Source organism: Podarcis muralis, chromosome 15 (assembly GCF_964188315.1).
Source record: "Podarcis muralis chromosome 15, rPodMur119.hap1.1, whole genome shotgun sequence".
Lineage (NCBI taxonomy): Eukaryota > Metazoa > Chordata > Lepidosauria > Squamata > Lacertidae > Podarcis > Podarcis muralis.
This window is the reverse complement of record NC_135669.1, coordinates 1,698,682-1,713,498: the sequence shown is the minus strand read 5'-3', so window position 1 is coordinate 1,713,498 and position 14,817 is coordinate 1,698,682. Positions and strand designations below refer to the sequence as shown.

The 14,817-nt window shown below is 45.9% G+C and overlaps 1 protein-coding gene across 3 annotated transcripts in view; it reads left to right on the top strand.

Annotated features, from left to right (window-relative positions):
- The window catches only part of LETM2 (leucine zipper and EF-hand containing transmembrane protein 2), a 37,488-nt gene extending 29,880 nt beyond the window's left edge, over positions 1 to 7,608 (top strand). The window contains exon 11 of one of the 3 annotated variants that reach the window (XM_028707712.2): positions 5,960 to 7,608. In XM_028707712.2, the coding sequence (XP_028563545.2) occupies positions 5,960 to 5,974 (15 nt within the window). In that variant the 3' untranslated portion in view covers positions 5,975 to 7,608. Of the gene's footprint in view, positions 1 to 64; positions 420 to 5,157; positions 5,179 to 5,959 lie in introns of those variants that run through there. The other 2 variants (XM_077919754.1, XM_028707711.2) reach the window with 2 other exon arrangements.
- The last annotated feature ends 7,209 nt before the right edge of the window (positions 7,609 to 14,817 follow it).

Here is a 14,817-nt window from a genome sequence, read left to right as displayed (position 1 = left end):
TTCCAAAACTGTACACCAGCAGCATCTCCTTTGTTACTCAGGTTTGCCTCTTGTTCTTTTCCAGACGAAAATAGAAGCCTCTCGGAGCAGCAAAGCCAGTGCTAATGGAGTCTAGCTGTTCTACCAGCAAATATTTGGGCACTCCAGGATTAAAAGCTCCATTCTCTGAAGTTGTAGACTAGCCCCTTTCCCACTCCTTTGATCTGATATGGATGCTTTTTCTTTGCATCTAAGCCAGGCTGAAGAGCATGTTGTATACAGTGCCACTCTCTTCTTTTATCTTATTCTGTGTTGTTTAACTTATTTTTTTGTAAATATGTACATAGGCTATGATTGGGAGAAGGTGTAACTTATGCAAACTTGTCAGATGTTAAGATTTGTATTTCTAAAATTTTTAGTAAAGCAGTGGTTTATTATTAGTTGGGTGGTATTTTTGTGTGTGTGTGTGTGTGTGCAAACAACTAACAAGCATCAATACTATAACAAGTACTTTTCTGTGTGGACATTATATAATTTTGGGCTTCCCAACTTAGAGGCTGACACACTTGGAATTTAAACTGATTTACAGGCTAATCCTAAACAGATGCATTTAAGCCAGAGCCACAATCACACGGATTCTTTTGAGGAAGCCATGCACTTTAAATGTATGGCGTGGGAATGACCTTAGAAGGAAGCTCTGGATGACTCTCTTCCAAATAAGCATGCATAGGATTGCAGCTTTACCATAACTATTTTATTTTACAAAGGTGGTGTAGAATGAATGAAAATAATAACTAATTCCCATCCCTGTCTAAGCAACAACATCTGATTACTCACTGGAGGAAATTCAAAACGCTATTTGAACAGTTATTCCTACTTAGTATCACCAGAGAGCAGCAGAGTACAACATTTCTTGGAGGAGTCATCCTTGCAGATCACTGGGAAAAGATACTATTTCCTAAGGAGAAGAACAGCAACTGTCACTGAAGGCAGTGAAAACAAACATCCAGTCCTGAGTCACTCGATGCAAGAGAGAAGTTCTGGTGATGTATATGGAATAGTCTGCTGCTTCCCACGCCTTAACTGGGAGCTTAATGCATCCATTGCCTGTCTGCTTTTCAACCTGCCTTGCATGCAGAATCTTCTCTATCCTCAGCATTCTAAGGACAACCACTTTGGCTTGTAAAGCTGTTTGGAAACCTAATTTTTCCATGTTGCTGAGGAAGATGAAACACAAACATCTTCACTACTTTTAAGTTTCTTTGGACCACACCAAAGGCTCATCTGGGCCAGCATCATGCCCAACATCCCACTCCTTAACCTTGGCTCACTAGCAACTGGTATTCAGAGCTGTACCACCTCCAATACTCCACCAAGCACCCTGCTCACCCATCTTGGCTCAGAGACTTCTATCGTCTAGCACACCTAGAGACTGTGTTTCTCTCCAAATCTTGTGGCATCCATCTGTCACGAGAGACAATGGAGTGTGCCTTGGGGGTGAACTCCAAAATGTTTATTCGGCTTTACGCCCATCATGAAACACAACACAACACAACAAATCAAATAAAACAGCGGACTCGTACAAGAGCCTTGGGGGTGAAGTTAGCAGCACTGAGGTGACCTCCACAGGATGCAAGCCTGGGCAGGGTGTATGGCACATAGGCTTTACAGCACATTAGCCTCTTAGAGTTGCTGTCATGTCCCCCAGCACTTTTCTTACCTGGCTCGACCTGCTCCCATTTGGGCTTTCCTAAATGGTTCACTCTCCTCCCTTAGGGAAGATTCATTCTGAACCAGACACTTTGCAGCTCCTGTCAGCTTTCCCAAAGACACCAGTTTGAAAACAGAGGGGCAGAGCCCTCGAGCCCCCTCCGGGTGGTGTTATGGTCTAAACCACTGAGCCTCTTGGGCTTGCCGATTAGAAGGTTGGCAGTTTGAATCCCCGCTACGGAGTGAGTTCCCATTGCTCTGTCCCTGCTCCTGCCAACCTAGCAGTTCAAAAGCACACGAGCGCAAGTAGATAAATAGGGACCGCTGTGGTGGGAAGGTAAATGGTGTTTCCATGCGCTCTGGTTTCTGTCACGGTGTTCCATTGCACCAGAAGCGGTTTAGTCATGCTGGTCACATGATCCGGAAAGATGTCTGTGGACAAACACCTGCTCCCTCAGACTGAAAGCGAGATGAGTGCCACAACCCCATAGTTGCCTTTGACTGGACCTAACTGTCCAGGGGACCTTTTTCACACCTGGCTGGAGTGGGTGTTAAATTGTCCCTCCTCCCAGTTCTCCTGTCCAAACTTACCTCCCCCTTGTGCTCTCCAAATGTGCCGGCGGGAAGAAAACCCTGGAACTGGGTGTTCTGATCGGAGGGCTGAGCCGGCCTGGGATTCACAGGCTCTTGAGCCAGTATCACTGCCATAAGAGCATAAGAGCATGAGGCCCAATCCAGGACCGGTTTGTTTCCCTCCACCCCTTCTACCGTGAGCGGCAGGGCTGTGGATGCAGTAGTAGCTCTGCCACTCCACAAAGCTGCTTCACTTGTGTGTGTGTGAAATTTAATATTGTTCCTTTAACCTATTGGTATTACAACTGCATCTTGCAAAGGAATCAAAGCTCATCCGAATGAAGCATTATTGATTGTTTTTCAGATAATATGATAAAAGAAAAAATCAATCTATTTGTTGAAAACTAACCCAAGCCATAGCAAGACAATTTTATACACACTGCATAAATAAAGCAAACAGGAATAGACAATAAACAAATAAATCATTAAACCAACTCTAAATAAAATGGTTTTGGCAATTGTTTCAGAGAAGAAGTCGGAGGAAGCTCCTTTCTGGCATAGAGCCTGTCTACTTTCCCGGGCCCTTTCAGTGAACATTTGCAGCACTATCCCTATGCCTCTCTTGAGCAGATCATGAGTTACCGTATTTTTCGCTCCATAAGGCGCACCTACTTTTTTGGGGGTGGGGAATTCAAGAAAAAAAATATGCAGCTCTTGGGAGCTTTTGCAGGGGTGGGGGAAGTGAGAGAGCCTCACTCTGTCCCTTCCCCCACCTCCCGCAAAAGCCAGGGATAGCCGCGCGAAGCCTCAGGGCAGTGGGGTGAAGGCTCCCCGCTGCCCTGCAGAGGCTTTGCGGGCTACCCAGAGCTGCTCAGCAGCTTGTGGGGCCGGAGGGGGAAGCCCGCCCCCCCCCTGCCCCAGGGATCACACATTTGTTCCATGAGACGCACAGACATTTCCCTAGATTTTAAGAGGAAAAAAGTGTGTCTTATGGAGCAAAAAATACGGTATCTTATAATCTTACCCAGGAGAGGTTTTAACAAGGGATGCCATCCTGTATGCATATATTGTTACAAGACTTGCCAACTCATTGCTGTGGAGAGGAATATCACTTAACATGTTTACCAAGAAGCAATACTGGGACACCTTTGGGATTCCTCCACAGAATGCTCGTGGTTCATGCTGGCTAGGAAATAGTAGGAGATATACCTGGCATATTTTGAATGGAAAATGTGATTTTCCCCACCCCAGCTAAAGGGAAGGAGCAAAGGTGTGTGCCTGTGTGTGCCTTTGTGTGTGTGTGGATGCACATGCACGCTTAACTGAGAAAGAGAAGCGTGACAAAGGCAGTTTCTGTGCAAGAAAGAAAGGGTTTGGGTTTGTTTGTTTGTTTGTTTGTGTTGCAATATTTTTGATTGTTTTGAGATAACAATAATAATTCACAACTACAAACAAACAATCCAGTCACAGATAAAAAGCTATTATCATTGTATATTGGACTTCTGGGTTAGTGCCTCCGGCAATGGCGGATTTCCTCTGATCGGGAGGAATCCGCTTCGTGGAAATCAGGGTCTGGACCACCACGGCGAGGCGGAGACCCATCAAAAACCACAGGCGGGAGAAGCCTGTGGACGTGGGATTCGGCTGACACCTTTTGCGCCTCCCCTACTCGCGGGGAAGCCCGGTCTCGGGGATCCGGAGCGACATGGGGTGAGCGGCGCGGTGCTTCGAATCGACTGCTTTTTTCACAGAGTGAAGCCGCATTGCTGTTGCCGGAGAGCGCTGACTTTTTCCTGTGGACAATTGGACTTTAAACAACTACCCGTGAGTAGAATGGAAAATTGGATTATTAAACATCTTAATTTGGCACCGAAGTGGGAAGGTTCTAAACAGGAAGTCCGCCTTCTGCTTTTGTAAATAGATTGAAGCAAAGACATTGCAAGCTAAAGTCTGGAAAGTCTTTTGTAAAGGATTAAATCTCCATCGGCTAAAACTACTAAACCCCGCTTGGAAGCAGGAGAAGAGGGGGGAAATCTTAGATTGTTCAAGCCTGCAGGAGAGAGAGTAAAGAAAGATAAATTTCCACCGTTTTGAACCTGGGAACGGGCTGCCAGGAAGACAGATGTTTTGGGAAAGTTCATTGACTGTGAATAAAACGTATGTTGACAGATAGTTAAATAAGAGAAACATATTGATTCCAATGTTTCCTTTTGCACTTAAAAGGAGCAAAATATTTGAAAAACGAAAGTAATTTTGTTGCTGGATCTGCTTTTAAAAGGACAGATACAAATAGAAATTGTTTCCCCTAGAGGGAGCTTTTGAAACTGTTGCTGGAGTGGAGCTGGGGAACTCTCCAGCTGTAGAGATTAAAGATCGTGAGAACTAGACATTGACCTTGGACAAGAATGTGGACAGAAGAAGCCTTAGTGATTGCTTTTTGCAAGACAAGTGCTTTATTGGAACAGCTTCATGAGAAGATGGATTTGATGACTACTGCAATTGACAATTTTGGACAAAAATGACTGATGGGGGACAAAAAGTGAACACCTATACAGAAACTTCTCAGGAACTGACCCAGGAATTTGCTTTGACAGGGCAAGCTGTGGAGAAGACAAAGGAGGAGGTTGTTGTTGAACCTCAAGTAATACAAGTGGAGAGAGTGGTGGCCTTGCAGGAACATAAGCTGTTGTTTCTGATGACCGAATCTGGAGTGAGTCAGACTTGGAGAGATGGAGTCCTGTCTGGATTGGAGATGGGAAGTTGGATAGATCCCCTTATGCAGGGATGTTCCGGCTTTTGGGATCTGGTTTTGGGCCAGGGGGAGAATGGAGTTGTGGGGGCCTTTAACTTTGGAGGGACTTTGAAACATGCTTTGAAATATCTTTTGGATTTTAGTGCTGACCATGGAGAATGGGCTGACCTGTTGAGAAGGGATAAAGACATTGTTAGGTTGAAGTCTCCCCGAGATCTACTCCTCAGTGACAAAGGAAGGAAATTAAGAACAAGAACAGCAGAAGACAAAGTAAAGTGCAGGTATAAATATGAAGAAGATCTGCAGAAGGGACATGGAAAAGAGTTAAGAGCCTCGGACAGAAGATCACCAGGTTGATGGACTAGATGGAATGGATAGAAAGGACTGACAGAACCCGAGACCAGGGAGAAGAGACGGTTGGAAGAAAGTTTAAAAATTTATTTAGAGAAATATTGTAAAATTAATGAGTGTTAGAAAAATGTTGGAATGAAACTATTTGGCTTTAGTAGAAATGCTATAAGGAGTTATGTACAAATAAGTTTTAAGTTTTAGGGCTTTTTATGGTAAGATAAGGTTAAAATAAATTAAGACAATTAAATGACAGAATGTAGTGAAAGATGGAAAGGATTTGCTGAAATAATCAATAACTAGAATACAAAAAAGGGAGGTGTGAGGAGGTCGATGAAACAAGTTAATGAAAGATAAAGATATGGGAATATTGGATTTGTTTTTAATTTTTTCGCTTTTGTTTTTGGTTTTGATGTGTTGTGTCTTTTGTTCTCTTTTTTCTTTTTATTGACTCGTATTGTTTAATTCCTTTTTTCTCTATTTTCTTTCTCATTTTTTTCTGTAATTTTAAATTTTCAATATATATCATTTTTTTAAAAAATATCATTGTATATTGATTTCCATACTTTAACAAGTACATTTAACAATATTCCACAGATTTCTGAGCTGTAATATACCTCCCTTCCCACTGGCTCTTAAGTGCTGGCAGGAAAGAAAAAACTACACACACGCTTGATATATATGTAAAGAAGAAAAAGCAGATTCCATCGAACCTTCTATCTTGGATAGTTCAGCTGGTTAGAGCTTGGTGCAGATAACGCCAAGGTTGCCGGTTCCATCCCCACAAGGGACAGCTGCCTATTCCTGCATTGCAGGGGGTGGACCAGGTGATCCTCAGGGCCTCTTCAAACTCGACAATTCTATGATTCTCTCTTGGAATGCCTCTTGTTGCTTAAGGGGCGCTCCAACAAAGCCATGGCACATACATTTTTGCCCAACATCTCCAAAGACAGGGCAAAGAAACTGCAGTTTTTAGGGGATGAGACAGAGAGAGAGGACTAAGATTGCTGGGGGTCCCACTCCCCCTTGCCTGGCAGTCTTGCCCTCTGGTAGTTTCTCTCTGGCCACTGCCAGCTTTGGCCCTGCGTCACAAGAACATACCAGGGCAACTGGCGTGTGTTAAAGAAAAAGAAAATGCATTTGGTTGAGCAATCATTTCAGTTCACAGGCATAATTAAGAACTGGAGTACAAAACCTTGCGCAGATGAACACTCTTCCTTGACAGGGGCATTAAAAAAATTGGAAGGGAACCATTCTCAGGAATTCAAATCTGCAAAATAAGCCGATCATTAGTGGGCGGCATAATGAAACGTTTTCTGTCCAGGCAAAACTTCAAAAGGTTCTGCCTGCTCCGCGCCGGCAGCCGCAGTCTGAAGCATCAAACCTTGGAGCACAGGGCTGCCCCTTCCAGGCGGTTCCAGCCAAGGAGAAATGAACAACATGGGCTTGAACTTCCGAACTCTTCCAGGCCAATGTGAATTTTTAGCCCCTGACAGAGAACAATTCAGCAGGAAGGGTGAAAGGGCACATATCTGAAACCCCTCCCCACGAAAATTCCCTGCGCATGGAAAACAACCCCTTCGTTTCCCTGATTCAGAAATACCGTGGAGCAGGGAGCCCCGGTAGGGAGCTGTGGGTCCAGCAATGGAGCAGCTCAGGCAGAGATCTTCCACTGCAGGCTCCACATCTTCCAGGTCTCAGCCAGTCCCTGATCCTTGCAGGTGCTTCCCTCTCCTCCAAGCTTCACTGGCAGCTAAGCAGGTACTCCAGGGGCAGCCAGATCTTCTGATTTGGTCCACCAGCCCCTCTGCTCCTGTGCCCTGAGCATGATGGCGGGCGGGGTGGTGGTGGTTGGTCTGAGAGTCAGCCAGGAATCCACTGGCCCAGAGATGGAAAGAAGACAAAGGCCCTACCAGAGAGGAATGGCAAACCAAGCTGTTGGACTAGGCTGAAATGGCAAAGCGGACCGGAAAGCTCAGGAACCAAGATGACAAAAACTTCAAGAAAGAATGGGGAAAATTTGTAGTTTATTTATGAGACCACTGTAAGCAGATGAAAACATTAGCAGGATTTTAACAACATTTGTAATGTAATAAACATTATGGACAATATGGAGGGATACAAAAGATGGATTATGAAATAATACCCACTTGAAAATGTTGACAATAGAACCCATGGAGGAGATGGTGGGAAGTTTGGAGTTTCAGATAAATCTCTAAATATGGTTATGTATTTGGTACTGTTATAACTTTACACTTGTAAAATCAAATAAAAATTATTTCAAAAAGAAGAAGAGAGAATCAGCCAGGAATCTGTGGCTGGTGTGGAGACATCTGCTCCTCAGCTGCAGAAGTCTAATCCAGCAGCTCCTCTGAGCCCCTGGCAGTGTGGGCGTGCAGGGATGGCAACAGCAGGTGGTGAAGGGGTGTCCCTGGGCCCCCCGCTCTCTTCACTCACTCACAGCCAGGACTCCTCTCCCCACTTTCCCATGGTGGCAGCAGACCTGGGTCTCCTCTCTGCCTTCATTTGGCGGAGCGGAAGAGCAAAGGGAGGGAGGTGAGGGGGCGGAGGGCAGCCATAAAAGGGAGGGAAGGGAGCGACTGGGAAGAGGGTCCAGAGTGGCTCACCTCAGGCTGCGCCAGGCCGAGTACCCGCTTTGGAGAACTCCTCCTACTCTTCTTCTGAGGAGGCCCCAGGGCCCAGGTTTGAGCAGGGCTGAATGCTGGCGACGAGAATTCAGCCTAATCTCCTTTGCAGGCCAGTTGTCTCTGCCATTTGTCTGGGCCCAGCCTCCCTTCTCCCTCCCAAGTGGAATAATCTGCACACAGAACCCAGCCTGAAATGGAATGCTCCAGTAACATTGCAGTGGGTGGCTTTCAGGCTAGGGGCTCTTCCAAATGTTCCTAATCTGACTGAGCATTCTTCCTGATTTGTGGGTAGATTAGATGGCATTGACTATTTAAGGAGCACTTAGCTTGATGTTTATGTGGGGAGGTTAGAAGACCTTGCATCAAAGCAAGCATGATCTCATACTTCCCGGGTATGGGACGCGGGTGGCGCTGTGGGTAAAAGCCTCAGCGCCTAGGGCTTGCCGATCGAAAGGTTGCGGTTCGAATCCCCGCGGCGGGGTGCGCTCCCATTGCTCGGTCCCAGCGCCTGCCAACCTAGCAGTTCGAAAGCACCGAGTGCAAGTAGATAAATAGGGACCGCTTACTGGCGGGAAGGTAAACGGCGTTTCCGTGTGCTGCGCTGGCTCGCCAGATGCAGCTTGTCACGCTGGCCACGTGACCCGGAAGTGTCTTCGGACAGCGCTGGCCCTCGGCCTCTTGAGTGAGATGGACGCACAACCCTAGAGTCTGTCAAGACTGGCCCGTATGGGCAGGGGTACCTTTACCTTTTAGCTTGATGTTTTTGTGGGGAGGTTAGAAGACCTTGCATCAAAGCAAGCATGATCTCATACTTCCCAGCACATTTTCCCCATCACTCTCCTTATTGCAAACATCCCAAACTTTGGGGGAAGTGGGTTTGTTGCGCAAGACCTCCCAGTCAACTATAATTTACTATTATGAGATTAAATGGCACCTGGCAATAGCAATGGTCTGGCAGTGCCTTAGCTCAGTGGCAGAGAATCTAGGTGCTTGATCCCATCCCTGGCATCTTCAGCTGCCGGCCAGAGCAGACTATACTGAACAAGATAGACGATTGGTCTGACCTGGTATAAGACAGCGTCCGATGTTCCTAAGCAGCCTGAGCACCTGCTCTAGTTTTAACTCCTACATCTTATTTTACTGCTTGTGTTTTCCACATTTCTATAGAACATTTGCAAGTAAATAGTATTTCGCAGCGAGCAGACTTTATTTTCTCAATCAAGCTTTTTGTTTCCCTACTGAAACTTTTGCTAAAGAGCCCAACAACCCAGACAGTCCTCTGTAGAGATTCATCTCCTTCCTCCTCCCATGAACAGGAGTGGAGGCATCAGAATTTCCAACATGTGGGCATAAACTGTGTAGGCATCTCCTGCTTTTTATTTCCTTTGCCACTCTCTCTTTGATTTCTTTTACATTCACATCTTAACATTCCCAGCCCACGGGCAAAGGATTTAATGGCTATTTGTTGACACTGGAAAGGCAACATTTTTGTCTCTGTCTGGAAGCTCAGTTTCTCCTGATGTTGAATTCTTAGAAACCTAAGAATTACAAACACAGGGTGGAACATTGATGGACAAGAACTCAGAAAGTTTCTCAAAACTTTGTCATCCTCCCTAAGCCAAACTCTAAGGCCACATCCACTCTATAGATTGAAAGCACTCTCAGTCCACTTTAAGAGTCATGTCTTCCTCCACAAAGAATCCTGCAAACTGTCCTTCGTTAAGGCTCTCCTAACAACTCTTGGCATCTGGGAGTTTCCAGGAACCTTTGTGGGGTGGGGAATGATTCCTAGGGTAGAATAAGAGTGCTTCAAATGCATGGCATGGGTGTAAAATGTGACTCAGGCACAGGACCTGAAAATCTACCCCACACCTTTCAGACACAAGATTCTCAAGGCAGCCTATAAAACTCACACATGGACACATAACCAACATCTCCCTGTCCTCTGGCTGATGGTTAGGGCTAGATCTTGAGTGCCTCTGGGGCTGCAGTCCCAAAGCAACTGGTGGTTGGAGCAGAGTGTTATTTCAGGCAGGAAGTGAAAGATCTATTACAGGGGTCAGCAAACTTTTTCAGCAGGGGGCCGGTCCACTGTCCCTCAGATCTTGTGGGGGCCGGACTATATTTTGAAAAAAAAATATGAACAAATTCCTATGCCCCACAAATAACGCAGAGATACATTTTAAATAAAAGCACACATTCTACTCACGTAAAACCACACTGATTCTTGGACCATCTGCGGGCCGGATTTAGAAGGTGATTGGGCCGGATCTGGCCCCCGGGCCTTAGTTTGATTACCCATGATCTATTATATCAGGGGTCCTCAAACTATGGCCCATGGGCCAAATCCGGCCCGCCAGGGTTCTGAACCCAGCCCGCCCGGTGAGGGACAGGGTGAGCAGGCAGGGGGGGGGGGCGGGCTGCGTGTCTCCAGGTTCTCTTAATAGAGGCACTGCGTTTCCTCCGCGGTTGCATGTGGGCGCCTGGCTGGGCGGTGTTTGCGGGGCTCCTGCCCGCATCTCTAATTGCCAGCGCTGCCACCGGCACCCTGATTTCCTGATGCTCCCAACCTGGTGCAAGGGAAGCTCTTGGGTGAACACTTGCATCACTTGCTACGACTAGCAGTGACAAATATGGAACCGGATATTGACCATCTCATTAGCCAAAAGCAGGCCCATACTTCCCATTGAAATACTTATAACCTCTGGTTGCAAACGGGATCCGTTCTGGAGCAACCTGAATGGAATGCAACCCGCGTCTGCACGTCTGCACACGCGCGGGTTGCGATTCGCCACTTCTGCGCATGATGTCATTTTGTGCGTCTGTGCATGCGCGAGCAGCGAAACCCAGGAGTAACCCTTTCCGGTACTTCCGGGTTGCCGCGGGACACAACCTGAAAAAACGTAAACCACAGCATTCACAACCTGAGGTATGACTGTATTGTATTTCCCCCCTGTTTTTTGTGCACTACAAATAAAATATGTGCAGTGTGCATAGAAATTCGTTCATTTCCCCCAAAAAACTATAGTCCGGCCCTCATCAGTGTCTGAGGGACAGTGAACTGGCCCCCTGTTTAAAAAGTTTGAGGACCCCTGTATTCGATAGACATCTGACAATGGCAAAACCAGCCAAGCATCAGTATGCACCTCTGGGAGACTTCTGACATATATAAAAACACAATAAAACATTTTAAAAAACCTTCCCTAAACAGGGCTGCCTTCAAATGTCTTCTAAAGTTGGTATTGTTACTTATCTCCTTGGCTCGGGGGCTGCATAACTCCAGACCCTCCAACATTTATCCTAAGGAAAAGTGGGACATTCCGGGCTCAAATCAGAAACCAGGACGGCTTTCAGTAAATCTGGGAATGTCCCTGGAAAACAGGCACACTTGGAGAGTCTGCAGTTGGGCTGCAGTTGAATAGAATATTGTGGGGGCCCAGGTAAGCCCCGCCCTGCAGAATTGATCACATGACACAGTGCACACACACCATTTGTGGGGGCCGAAGCTCCCACAGCCCCCAGGAACTGGCTCTTATGTGGGGTGGGCAATACTGAGCTCTAAGGACCAAGGGCTTGACTAGGGTAAGGCAGCTTCCTATGTTCCTGGGTTATGCTTTTCAAACATCACCAAGTCAGACCCTCTTGAAGGCATCAGGTCTGGTGATTAACTCTCCAAAGGCTCTTCTTCTCCAGCCGTGTGCTTCTCTGTTCCTTCTCCTCTCGCTGTGGATTTCCCCGAGTTCAAACGGAGGTCTCTGTGTGTTTTCCTTCTCTTTCTCTTGAGAGCTGCACTGGGAAGGAAGTGAGGGATGGGCGGAGCGAGGGAGGAAGTCTTTGAGGCCTGGTTGTGTGTTCTCTGGAGTGAGATGATTCAGCAGCTGCCTTTGGGAACAAGCTAAGTAAGGAGAGGAGCCAGAACCAGACTGCTAAGCAGACCTGAAGGAGATGCCCTTCCTCAAGGCCAGCTCCTACTATTGGGCAGAGTGAGGCAGCCAATTCAGGCAGTGGATGTCAGGCACACCAACAATGAATCCTCCTTAAGCTGGCCTGCTACATCCAGGCTGGGGTCTAAACCACTGAGCCTCTTGGGCTTGCCACTTGGAAGGTTGGCAGTTCAAATCCCTGTGACGGGGTGAGCTCCAGTTGCTCTGTCCCAGCAGACTAACACCCCCCCCCCCACATTCCTGCTCCCCAGAAACTGGTATTCAGAGGTGCACCACCTTCAACTCTGTATGTGGCGCACAGCCGCTGAGAGTCTTATTGTAGCACCCTGCTTGTGGTTAACGCTTAGCTGGAATTAAATATTCAACGCAGCAATAGAGAAATTAAAATAATAATTTATTTGTCAGACAAATAAATGATAGGCACAGTGGTATATGGTTACCAAAAGCTCTGCCCCCTCCAGCCCTGATGGCCAGCACTTATATTTCCTCAGCCCAGTCCCCTTGCTCCTCCTTTGGCTGCCTCTGTCCAATCAGCCTGGTTGAAATTCCTATTGGCTGTTTGCTAGAACCAATCATAAAAGATACACCCACTTCCTATTACCTTTTATGGGAGACAAAGAGCTATATTTCCTTCTATCCATAAATGGCAGACAAGTAGCCATATATCTTACATTTGCCTCAACAAGGCACCTTAATTATCAGATCACCTTTTGCCCTGTTGCCCCTGCACTCCAAAACAAATGGCTAAAACAGATGGCTCATGGTTTTAAATTCTATCTAAACAGAGATCTTGGGTTCACATTCTCACACACCATCAACGAAATAAGAATCTAACATAAGAATCTAACATTTCTTACTTCCTAAATCCTTTGCATAATTACATTAAGCCAATAAATTTCATACATAACATAGATAGCTTTTTAGAAGAAAAGGAACTCAGTAAAAACAGTTTCAAAAGCAGCCTCTTCAATTTACACCCCCCTTTCCCAGCCAGCTGCTTTTCCCATTAGCTCTTGCCCTTTAACCTTAGGAAAATATGGCTTGAGTCTGATGGGAGGCACATGGTATTATTTTCTGTTAAACAATAAATCTTACTATTTACCAACTCTTAATTAGTGTTTTTGCAGCTTGGTTGTATTCTGTAATTTGTAGGGTCAATGTAACCTTTGCTCCCAGCCTGTAATTCCCTTTTACAACTTTGAGGTACTGCTATAAATCAGGGGGGGCCCTTTCCAGGAGAGCAGGAAGATAAACAACTGCCAAAGTACTTAGCCAGCTGCTTTATGCCTGGCATGAAACATGCAAACATTTGCAAATATATCTTTAAGCTCATTTTAAAATACAGGCCTTGATCAGATGCCTCATTATTTGCCATGCATTTGTCTAAAGCAATCCAAGTTGGTGGTCATCACCAATACTTGTGATATGAATTCCAGAGTTTTAAGCATGCAATGTAAGACAAATACTTCCTTTTCTGAATCTTCCATTATTCAGAGTCATTGGATGGTCCCAGGTTCTGACATTATGAGATGATGAGATGGGGGGGGGGGCTTCTCTCTATCCACTTTCTCTGTGCCAGACATAACTATGGCCACCTCTATCATGCCCCTCCCACCTTTTTTCTACATTGGAACACAGGAAGCCACCTTGTTGACCATTGAGCCACACAGCCCAGCATTGCCTACTCCCAGCCCAACCTGGAGATCCACAGGAGCTTGCGCTGGGGACCTCCTGCATGCCAAGCAGGTGCTCTATCCCGGAGTTTTGGCATTCCCCTAAAAACCCCAATCCGTGTAACTATTGCACATAAGGGACTTGCTCTAGCCCCTTGGTTATTATGGTTGCCCTTTTTTGTATGTTGAGGAACAGCTGCATGTCCATCCCCAAGCCTGTTACCCCTCACCGTGAATGCACCTGTGGAAAATGGCCAGTAATGAAGCTCTCCTGACTAAAAGCTTTGCTACCTTTGGCTGATATTCCAAGTGAGGATTCAGGTCTGCATGGTCACCTTTAGACCATCAGTGTTTTGCAGGAGGAATTAAAACGTGCCCTGGAAATTAAAGTATGCACAAATAAAGTGCATGAAGGTGCTCTGTTGCCCTGGTAGAACAAATCCGCCTTTAAAAAACCACAGACTTTTTGCAGTTAAGAAAGTGAAAGTGAAATGCAGCGGAAAGTGTGGGATAAACAAACCATAGACATAATAACCTCCCTCTAAACAGTTGAAACTTCTGCACAAGGAGATCAGGATAAGTGCTGGATACAGAGGCTGCACTGAGGAAGCCCTGGTGCCCTTCCAAGGATGGCTGTAAGTTGTCAGGCAGAGTTGCTCACTTTTGCAGGCACAGAACGTGAGGCTGATAGTGATCAACAGGCTAACGCACATCTGCACAGGAAAATAAAGGGAACCACAAGAACACGATAAGTGGTGGAGTCTTTGCTCCAGCCTATCATAAATGGGGACAATGTTTAACTCCAGTGCTTTTTTCCTAAATGTTTAGGGGTACTCTCATTTTGACTCAAGAAAACCCCAATTTTATAGTTCAAATTGAGAAAAATAAATACAGTAAATGGAAAAAGTACAAAGATTCACAAAATGTTTAGGGGTATGTGTCCCCCCAGAAAAAAGCACTGTTTAACTCTAGCAATGTGAATTACTATAATCTTAGCTTTAAAGCTATAAAGCAAAAAAGTACAAGCCAAGGCAGTTCCCCACACTCCAGTGTGTTGCATATAAAATGAAACAGTGCTCAGGCGTTGCTTTCAGCTAGGACTTGATTTTTTTTGTTTGGATATGACTGTGATTAAAACACGCTATTCTGGATCTGCCAAGTGCTGAAAGAGCAATGATTTGGTGGTTTTT